Genomic DNA, 11,081 nt, shown 5'->3' on the forward strand with positions numbered 1-11,081 from the left:
GACACTTCACTCCCCAGCGCCGGAGCTCCAGACTCACTCTTGGAACGCGGCTCAGTCGCTCACTTCCTTGGCTGATCTGCGCTTTGTTTCCTCAGCCTCTTGATTTTCCCTTCAGATCTGCGTTGAATTATTTCAATCATTTTTGAAATGGGCTGCAGGAACAATTGACATTTCAGAGAAGGGCTGCATGGAGGAGGTTATTAGAATATCTCTTTTGTCCCAGGAAGAGAGAAAATGGAAGAGTGGGCAGGAATGAGGAGGAGGAGGAGGAGGGAAGAGGAGGGAATTTTCCCAACAGGAAGCCCCTGGTACAATTGTTCTTTATTGGAGTTTCCATAGAACACTGTCACTAGGCACATGGTTCCTTTTAAAGATGCAAAGGTTTTTATTTATTTATTTATTTTTGCCTCCCCATTCCAAATAAAAAATTCTTCCCTTCCTTTCCATGAAAAGGAGTGTGGCCCATCCTTCTCATGGACCCCTTCCAGAAGGAGAGGATCAACTCCCATGATACCTTCTGGTTTTTCTTAGCGTGGCCATGAGCCTGCAGTCCCCTTGCCCTTGCACAGTCAGCCACTTTAACTGTCCTCTGATCCCAGCTGCCCAGTTTCACATATCCAATACAGCTTACAAAGGTGTGGAGAGCAAGCCTGGGGGTGGGGAGATTTGTTATAAGACCTGATGAAAGAAGGTGGGACTCCATTTGAAACAGAGCCCAAGGGAAGCCTGTTTCCCTGGGAGTTTTCCAAGTTGATACAATGAGGCTCCTAGCATGAGCTGTACTCTCTTTCTGATGCTGCTAAAGTCCCCAGGGAGGGGGCTGTGTGGCTGGTTGGAAACCCCATTCCCACTTGAATCTCACTGGGTTGTGGCATCGGGTTATTGGCACCACAGTTGATGATCTGCCATCTCAGTGCCCCCCTTCTTCCCTGAGACTTCACAAAAGGCAAAAGAAAACTATGGCATCAGGGTGATTCCTCAGCCTCTTTGAGGTGGGTTGGGCAGCACTCTTGGCAGCCATGCTCAGTGATAGTGACTGGCTTGCTTTAGATCTATCAAATGGCCTTGGGCTTGGACATACTTTGGTGTGCCTATGTTTAATCCCTTGACTAATTGGAATCAAGACATCCATAAAAAGCCCAGCAGGTTTTACCTATGAGGATAAACAGGGTAGACTCCCAACCTGTGGTACCCTTGTCAAAGTAACAGTCCCAGAAGAAGGAGCCTCTTTGCCAAGTCTAACCAGGAGCCAAGTGCTATGCACCAGGGGCTGCCTTTACCCTAAGAGGGCATATGGCTGCAATATGTACAAAGCCACTACGTGGACTGGCCCTAGAGGAGATGCCTCTATAAATCACAGCAAGGTCTTGAGGCTACTTTAGGATGACTAGGATGTGAGTCTGCCAGAGAAAGCTAGTCGCCTCAACCTCATTTCCGTATGCCCGTCATCCCACGCAGGTGCGGGAGTTGGAAAGTGAGCTGGATTCTGAGCAGAAGAGAGGAGCCGAAGCTCTGAAGGGGGCCCACAAATACGAACGCAAAGTCAAAGAGATGACTTACCAGGTAGCAAGCTGCAAGCCCTCAGGCACTGCTGTGTGGAGCAGACCTCAGCAAAAGGAGGCAGGGGCTGGAGGTCTCCGCTGTGGATGTTCTGCTTGCAGGCTGAGGAGGACCGCAAGAACATTCTCCGGCTCCAGGACCTGGTGGACAAGCTGCAGGCCAAAGTGAAGTCCTACAAGAGGCAGGCAGAGGAGGCTGTGAGTACTAGAGGTCCATGTGTGTCTTGTCACCCACCAGGGTGTCCTCGTGAAGCCTGAGTGGGAACCAGCGCCTGATTAGGATCATTCAGAGAGCCCAGGGCTGACTTTGCATCTGCAGGTCATGACACAAGCACGTACCCTGCATGTTCCCTTGGTCTGTGTCTATTGAATCTTCTCCACCTCCTAATTTCTTGTACCCTCATAGCTCCCCAACTTCTCCCAGCCACCTCCATCCCCAGCCTACATCCCTTTATCCCACCCCACCCTTCTTCACTCTATCTGCCCTAGAGCATCTTAGTTTTCTCTGCTGACCTTGCATCATCCCAACTCTCGCTAACCAGACCAGACCACTTCCGGTACCAGCTCCTGCCCTCCTGTTCTGAAACGCCCCATCCTAATGTTTGTCATCCCACTACACTCTACTCTCCTGATCCCCCACCCCCCAGACTTCTATAGCAACACCTCCACACTCCTTTCCATCCCTGTTTAGCTGCCTCCCTGATCAAATAGATAAAATCAACAGTAGACAGGCCAAAACCAGCACTTTGAAAGATGTCTTCCAGGGGCTTTGGGTCTGAGGGCTATTAAATAGTAAAATGCTGGGACCAAGATGAGAGGAAGCCTTTGCTTTATAAAAAATAATTATGCAGGGTGTTGACACTGTCCTGTGATCTCCAGTACTCCAAAATTGAGTCAGGAAGATTGCAAATCTGAGACAAGCCTGCATTACTACATGGAGATACTTTGTCTTAAAAATGAAACAAAAAGAAAAATTTCAGTCTAATGAGGTTAAACTTGTTGCCTTCAAGGATTTCTCAGATTTTATAGCTAATACGTAATTAACTCTCCAAAGTAAAGGGCCCTTTAGAACAGAGCATTTCCTGCAGTTTCTTGCCTTGGGGACCATATTAATACCTGCAGAGCATCTCTCAAGACCAATGTCTCAAGGAAAAAATTGGTCTTCCTTTAGAAGAAGGAAGCACCACCACCACCACATTTACCACAGCCATCACCACCACTACTATAATATCCACCACTACCACAACCACCATGAACTCTTACTTCTACCACTAACACTACCAACACGAAAAACAGCACCTCTAACAATCTCACCAATAACACCACCCTCAACACAACCCACCATCACCACTGCCACCATAACCCACCAACACCACCACTACCTCCTCGAACACAACTATGACCACCACCAATACCTCAACCACAAGCACCACTACCACCAGCATCACTACAACCACCATAACTACCACCACCAGGACCCACTTATAACACTAACACCACCACAGCTACCACTACCACCATTATGACTACCATCAGTTCCACCTCCTATAATACCACTACCACCAGCACCACAACTACCAAAACCACCACTGCCAGCATCAATAACAACAACAACAACACAACCTCCACCACAAAAACCAGCACTACAACTAATCCTGCTACCATCATTACCACTACCACCAGCACCACCCTTTCTTCTCTACTCAGGAGCCTGGTCAGTTACCTTGAAGAAGAGTAGGGGGGTTGTGCACATCAGATTAGTACAGTCTCCACAAGACTATACAGAACTATATAATAGTCTGTCCCAGATTCATGGCAATTATCAAAAGCATAAAACAAAAGAGACTTGGACCATTGGTCTGATATCTCCAGATGCCTTGAGAGATCTGGACTTGGGCCATCTCTGGGGTGTATAGGAGTTGCTTGGGAGAGCTATTGTAGAGAGGGAATTCAAGGAGGTATGTGATGACCCTTGGGAGAACAGCAAGAAGAGCTTGTGAGGCACAGACCACCCTAGTCGTGAGTGGGACACTGTTCAATATTCTTCAGAAAACTCAGCTCCTCTTCCCTCACTGCTGTCAGTGAAAACAAAGCTCCCATTTTCCTGGTTCCACCAACTCCTCAGAGCCTCAGAGCCACAGAGAAATTCCACAACTGTATAGACCCTGTCTTCTTTCCGTGTAGGAGGAGCAAGCCAACACACAGCTGTCCAGGTGCCGGAGAGTCCAGCATGAGCTGGAGGAGGCTGAGGAGAGGGCAGACATTGCAGAGTCTCAAGTTAACAAGCTAAGGGCCAAGAGCCGTGATGTGGGTGGCCAGGTAAGAGCAAATATCTGAGATGGTGTCCTCCCAACAGATTCTTCACACTCAAGAACCGACAGACCAACCAGGGACAGTCTGGAGGATGCCTTTTGGTGTCTTCATCCTTGTCACTGCTCACGCACCCACAAATGCTCTTTTAGCATAACTTCCTATGTACCAGGCTCTTGCAAGGAGCACAGGGGGCATGCATGTCATTTCCCTCTCTCCTTATTGGTAAAGATGCAGTCCAGTAAGCCCCTGCTTTTGAGGTGACTTGTCCTGTCCCTAGTAGCTTAACTGGTTTCTTTGTCAACACAAAGTGAGACAAGGCCATTCCTTAATGCCATTTTTTCTGAAATTCCCAACTCTGATCTGCTCCCCTTGAAGGGGATGCTGAACCTCCCATGGAGTTTGACTCATTTCCTGTGTACAATTTCTTTTCTCCCACAGAAGATGGAAGAATGAGAGTCTCCTGAGGCTGGTTGCCATGGGCCACCCCCGGGAGAGTGGAAGGAGAATGTGGGAAAAATAAACTGTCCAGAACACCTAGAATCCAGGCTCTGCTGTGTTTGTTATTATGGGGTTGAGTTTTAGATTCTTGCCTGCTTTACTGTAAATGTTAAGAAAATCAGAAATGGGAAAATGTTTGCTTATTGCTTCAAGTAGAAAAGATGAAAACCAAGTCCGTTTCCAGGTAAACTTCAGTTTCCACAAACATTTTTCAACTAAACACCTGACTGGGGGTGCAGCTCAGTGGTAGTGTTTGCCTGACATATGGGAGGCTCTACTTTCCATCCTTACCACCACACACAACAAAAATAAACAGAAGCCACAGACCCTGTATCAGCCAGCCCACACCTGACACCTGTTAAAACAGCTCTTACAGAAAGATGACGCCTAACAAGGGTCGGTGATGACAGAGAGAGAGGGAACTATTGTGCTCTGTTGCTGAGAAAGTGAGTGGGTCGGCCATCATGGAAAACAGTGTGAAGGCTCCTCAGTAAACAAAAGCAAGGCAGCGGTATGACCCTGAAATCTTCTGGGTGCATTTTTGAAGGAAACGGGGTCAAGATCTTGATAATGCTGTTGCACTTCTGTCTATTAAAGAATTATTCACAATAGCCAAAAATAAAGAAGCACCCTAAATGTCTGTGCTGGATGAGTACATTTTAGAAATCTACTATCCAAAACAATGGTGTCTTGGGATGGGAAAATGGCTCAGTGGGTAAAGTGATTGCTGTGCAAGCATGAGAACTGAGTTCAGTTTCAGATTTAATCCCAGGAGGAGTAGTGTGTACCTGTAACCCCAGTGCTGAGAGGGCAGAGATAGGAGGATCCTGGGGGCTTGTTAGGTAGCTAGTCTACCCTCTAGCCAACTGCTGTCCTCTATGTTCAGTGAGAGACACTGTCACAAAAATAAAATAAGATGGAGAACAATAGAAAAGGATGTCAATACTGCTGTCTGGGAGGCTGGCCTCCAGCCACACAGGGCTTTAAGAGGAGTCTATAGAGTCAGTATAAACTACACTTTTCTATCCCAGGGGTATTTAGGAAAAGAAACACATGCTCTCTTGTTGGCTTCCTTATTTATTCTTAACTTGTGTTCATTCTCTATTCTTTCTCTGTTTTTTTTAACTGTATACCTTTTTTTTCCTACAGCTTATATATCCCAAAAAAAGTTTTTCAGGCAATATAGGAATTATAGTGTGTTAACATTTTGTTTTTCAAGTGAATGATTGCAGTGAATACAAAACAAATGGGGAAAAAACAGCATGTTTTCCAGATCCCTTACATGATTAAACATTTTACGTACTACTTGTGGAAAAACAAATTATCCCAAGAACCCACATACATTTGTACCCAAACAACTTGTTATAGATTCTCCGTGAGGGCAAGCAAGGTGTTCTTGTCAGGACTTTTACTGGCAGGCTGCATTTTGTAGTTACAAAAAAAAAAAAAAAAAAAGACCAGGTGGTTTATTACTTAGATTAAAAGGTAATCTTTTTATTTTATGTATTTTTTATTTAAATTAGAAACATGCATGCTTCAATGTCAATCAATACAAGGAATCTTAAAGGAATCACAAACCTAAACTTTTATATATGAAAAAGAATAAGTCAGCTCTACTTTAACCTTTAGGATACATACCCACTTATTAATAGTTTTTTATATCAGGAGACTGAGGGAAGAGATGGGTATAAGGAATTAATCATCACCTTTCTTTGGTCATCAACCAATCCTAGCAGGAAAGGTATGCCAACCTATAGTAATTGGGATGCTTTGTTTCTTGTTTCCTGACCTTCATGAGTTCCTCATTCAGCTATGTGCCTTTCTAAAACTTCAGATTGCCTTCTTGGGTTTTTTTTTTTCCGCCTTAATGCTATTTAACAAAAACATCTTAGAAAAACTTTGTTATTTTCAAAGCTTTGTTTCAGCTGTGATGCACTCCAAAACCTATGAACCCATCTCCAGATATTAAGGTTAAAAGAATTTAAACTAGCTGGGCTACTGGGACTCAATTTTTTTCTTAGTCATTAACTTGAGCTACAATCTATGCAGCTCCTTAGGTGAAACTCACAGGCCCTGGCTATGAAGCGTATCCTTGTATTTATTTTTATTCATCAAAACTCTGTATAGGCTATCATTATTACCATTAATTTAGACAGTACAGCTTATGGAAGGGTCATCTTCTTGACAATCCACAGGTTAAAATGCCTAGTAGGACATGGTGTTTCTTTTTTTTTAAGATTTATTTATTTATTACATATACAGTGTTCTGCCAGGAGAGGGCACCAGATTGAATTGTAGATGGTTGTAAGCCACCATGTGGTGGCTGGGAATTGAACTCAGGACCTCTGGAAGAGCAGTCAGTGCTCTTAACCTCTGAACCATCTCTCCAGACCCCTAGAACATGGTGTTTCTAAGAGATAAATACACTATATTACAGGCAGGGGACATCTCCCCACATTCACTCACACCATGCTTGATACCAGAGAAAGAGAGCAGCAGCAAACATGTAAAGACACAGCAGAAGCAAAAGACATTGCAGGGTCTGCAGTCCCATGGCCTTGCCTAAACAAGATTCACCCATCAGAGTCTCCTCCTGGTGGGCTGACACCTTGAACTTCAACAGACTATTTTCAGCCTTTAGGCAGAAGGAAATCCTGCTGTGTTGTGGCAACATGGATAAATTCAGAGGACACTATGCTACATGATATAAGCCAGATACAGAAAGCCAACTCTTGAGTGGTCATCACGTGTGTGGAATTAAAACAATCACTCATAGAGGCATAGTGGTAGTTGGAAAGGGCTAGAAGTTGGAGGAAATGAGAAAATGCTGTGTTGGGGAAGTCCTGTTATTTGCCTGTTATTTGTCAATAAAGACTGTCTGGCCAATAGGAATCTAGATAGGTGGGACTAGGAGTCCAGAAGGATTCTGGGAAGGAGAAACACAAGAGAGTTGAGATGTAACGCCATTGGGGTAGGAAGCCCGGAAACCTCTCCAGTAAGAGACATACTTAGATTAACAATTATGGGGTAAATACTTAAGTCAGAGCTAGCCAGTAAGAAACAAGCAAGGCCAACAGCTTCATAATTCATATAGCCTCCTGTGTGTTTATTTGGGACTGATACGGCTCTAGAACCAGGCTGGCGGGAAAGCGGCTCTGGAACCAGGCTGGCGGAACGGCTCCTTCTCAAGGAAAAAGCTTCTCTTAACAATGCTGGCCAAAAGAAAGTCAGTCTCAGGTTGCATGGTGAATATTTCTGGAGATGTGTTGATGTGCACAGAAACTCCAGCCAATGTATCTGTGAGATGCTGTGTTCAAACCCATCACACGTGGGGCAGGGGAAGCTATACACCTTAGCACTGTAAAAACCTCTGTTTCTCCATTATACCTCAAGAAATCTGAAAAACAAATACTTCAAGAAGAGAAAGCCAGTTATGGTGACTTTTAATTCTAGCACTGGGGAGGCAGAGGCAGAAGAATCTCTGTGAATTTGAAGCGAGCCTGATCTACATAGTGAGTTCCAGGACAGCCAGGACTATATAGACAGTCAGGGCTATATAGACAGACCATGTCTCAGAAAGAAAGAAAGAAAGAAAGAAAGAAAGAAAGAAAGAAAGAAAGAAAGAAAGAAAGAAAGAAAGAGAGAGAGAGAGAGAGAGAGAGAGAAAGAGAGAGAGAAAGAGAGAGAAAGAAAGAAAGAAAGAGAGAGAGAGAGAGAGAAAGAGAGAGAGAGAGAAAGAAAGGAAAAAAGAAGGAGGGTTTCTATCTTCTCCCCAAATTAACTGAAGGTTTAGTGGGCTCAGATGACTAACCACTCTATTTACATCCAGGGCAGAGGGGAAGTTCTGCCCTGGAGATCAGGCGCCCAGGCATACATTTAAGAAATACACTTGGTGTGGAGTCTGATATACAGTAAACACTTTAACATTCTTATATTGTGATAGGAAGAGTTGAGACTTCACCCTCGGGGAGGGGCTGTGGTCACAAGGTGCAGGCCCAGATGGAAAACAGTCTGAGTCTTGACCTTTCTCTACAAGTCTCCTATGGTTTGAGAAGTTAACATGCTATGCTCTGTGAAATTGCTATGGTACAATCTCTCTTTGGTAGCCCCAAAAATGAGATATGAGTTTTATCTTCACAGTTTATTTGGAGCTCCCCTTGCCCTTACCCAGCCTTTGTTTTTGAGATGTTGGCCCCTGCCTGGGTCTCTGAGTTAAAGGAAAAGCAATGCTCGTAATTCTTCACAGAGTAGTGTTTTATACTTAATCAATATTCTTATTGCCAAATAAAAAGACGCAAGGACAGACTGATAGATGGAAGCATGGATAGACTGATGGATGGATGCCAGGCTCTAATGCCAAGCCACCAGGTATCACCTGTAAGAACCAAGCAACTCAAGATAATTTCCTTTTCTGGAACTGAAAGAGAAAGAGTGAAGATGAGATTCATGCCCTGATTTTCCCTCATCAGCATCTACATGTTAAGGTCTAACTTGCAGCTTGGACCAGTCTTGAGCCCTCAGGTCCTTCTGGCTTCCTGACTGTCCTTCAAAATGCAGATGAAGAGGAAGGGAGTCTGCCACAAGCTAGAGCAGACACAGGATGAAACAAGAAAACTTGGGGTTCTCCCAGGACATCTCTACTTTCCAAAGGCTGTGCACAAGTCAAGAAACACCCCCAAGTCTCAACATGGAATAGAAAGTCTGATTATCCGCCAGCTGCCTATGAGATGAGCTTGGTAAAAGGTTCCTACACAACAACATGCAAATGTTTCCCCTAACTGTGCAGCCCTCCCCCCAAATGAAGGTGGGATCGTCACTGTTATTCGACTACCAATGGTTATGATAGTTCTGCTGTTTATTATTAATTATTATTTGGCACTAAAACCTAGGTATAGAATGTGAACTTTGAGCCCTACCAAGGGCACTGAGGTCTCTTACCCTGGTCTATAGCCCCCTCCAAAACAGAACTTTGCTGCCACCTTCTGGCTATGGAAAGATGTGCTTTGCGTTATGCAAATGATCTGGAGATTTAAACTCATTTCTTGGAAGAGACATTGAGAGCCAGAGGTGTCCTGGAGAATCATGATAATCTGTTCCTAGTCCCTGGTTTTTCAAACTAGAAAATTTAGATTAGTAATGGGATCTGAGCCAGATACCCATCCCAGTATCTGGTCTCTTGGGTCCCAGACCAGGGCTCCCTGAAAACGACTATCCACAGAAAAGGACCCTCAGACATCAATGAGACTAAAATGGCCGAGTAGAGAAAATGGTCCCTGTTGATGGCCCCTGTTTCAGGGATGGGAGAGTACAGGACCACAGCATAGTCTGTTTAACTGACCCTTTCTCACCACAGGAGCCTCAGTCAGACCAGAAAAAAATGCCTTGTTCCTGCAGGGGAAGCTCCCTCCCTCTAGCACAGGTGAGTAGGGAGCAAACAGCAGTTCCAAAAGCAGGTTCTCTCTAACTGTTCTCAGACCCAAGAGAAAAGACTAGCTAGCTGTCCACTCTGTGGGACTATACCATTTCTATCTCTTCCCACCCTGTTCATTGCCCCCAGGAGGTTGACATCCATGGGCTCCATTGTACTCTGGCTTTTGGTTGGGTCCTGCCAACAGGGAGTCAAGACTGAAAAACAGAGGGAAAGATGAGATTGGATCAAATTTGTTCTCATCATCCTTTGCTGCTGCCAAAGGCCCCATTGCCTGTCAGGTATCCTAGTATTCTCTGTCAGGTATTCCAGGCTCTGGTAGGTTCTTCTCGCTCCCTTAAGGCACCTTAGACCTAGACATGTTAATGGAGACCTCAGCTAGTAAAACTACAGCCCTGCTAGCCTGTAGTTTCCCATGCTTGGCCACAGGTTTGCAAAGAGTCTTTTCCTCAAACATTCTTCCTAGTGTAGTAACTTGGGTGTGCTAGCTACTTCTTAGGGAAAATGGCTGATACAGGATTCCTATTCTACACATGTACGTGATGGACTTATCTGTTTTCCTTTGGAGGTACGCATACCGGTAAGAGTTCTTGCTACTTCCCAGCTATCAGCGAAATCACAGTCCTATGCAGATGGGTGATAATGCATTCTGTTTCCTTACATACTTCATCTGTCATCAATCTTCACTAAAAACTGTTGACCCATGTAGAGGCCACACATCCCATCAAAGTGAAGTTTGTGGTGAGCTATAACTAGTTTGCAGAGCCAATTATAAAATTCAGGGACTCTGTGAGCCAATTATTGGACCCAGCATTATTAAAATCTTAAATTTTATAAACTTATAACTAAATGACATGAATTTAAAACAAAGGCAAAATATTTAAGGCCACCCATTCTTAATGACCTATAGTATTTTATTACCTCTAATCTCTTGAGTTTATCTACAATTAGGAAATCTGTGTGGTGGAAATACTATCTAATGATGTACTTTTTCATCTTCCATTCAGACATGTGATGTCGCTTCCTTGAAATTGGCCATAGCGTGAATATCACACCATGAAAATTGGTAAACGTGACAAAGTACAGGTAGAGGCTTGTAAGCCCTTTACCAGTATGTCACTGAGTGGAAACAATGAAATATAGGCAAAAGGAAACCTAAAATTCTGTCTATGAAAGTTGTTGGAATACTGAGAGCCAAACCCAGCCTGCCTGGCCCACTAGCCCATGTCAGCTTAATCAAGGTAGCAAATTGAAAAGCTTTTAAGATGAGGGATTCTATCTTG

The 11,081-nt window shown here is 44.3% G+C and overlaps 1 protein-coding gene across 5 annotated transcripts in view; it reads left to right on the forward strand.

The window, feature by feature from the left end:
- Positions 1-4,412, forward strand: part of Myh13 (myosin heavy chain 13) — a 62,861-nt gene extending 58,449 nt beyond the window's left edge. For 4 of the 5 annotated variants that reach the window (XM_040748898.1, XM_005067604.4, XM_040748897.1 and 1 more), the window contains 4 exons: positions 1,459-1,563; positions 1,662-1,757; positions 3,744-3,878; positions 4,311-4,412. In XM_040748898.1, coding sequence (XP_040604832.1) covers positions 1,459-1,563; positions 1,662-1,757; positions 3,744-3,878; positions 4,311-4,325 — 351 coding nt within the window. In that variant the 3' untranslated portion in view covers positions 4,326-4,412. The remainder of the gene's footprint in view (positions 1-1,458; positions 1,564-1,661; positions 1,758-3,743; positions 3,879-4,310) is intronic. The other variant, XM_040748900.1, reaches the window with a different exon arrangement.
- Positions 4,413-11,081: the final 6,669 nt, after the last annotated feature.

The sequence above is a fragment of the Mesocricetus auratus genome, unplaced genomic scaffold, assembly GCF_017639785.1.
Source record: "Mesocricetus auratus isolate SY011 unplaced genomic scaffold, BCM_Maur_2.0 Super-Scaffold_100007, whole genome shotgun sequence".
NCBI classification, from domain to species: Eukaryota; Metazoa; Chordata; class Mammalia; order Rodentia; family Cricetidae; genus Mesocricetus; species Mesocricetus auratus.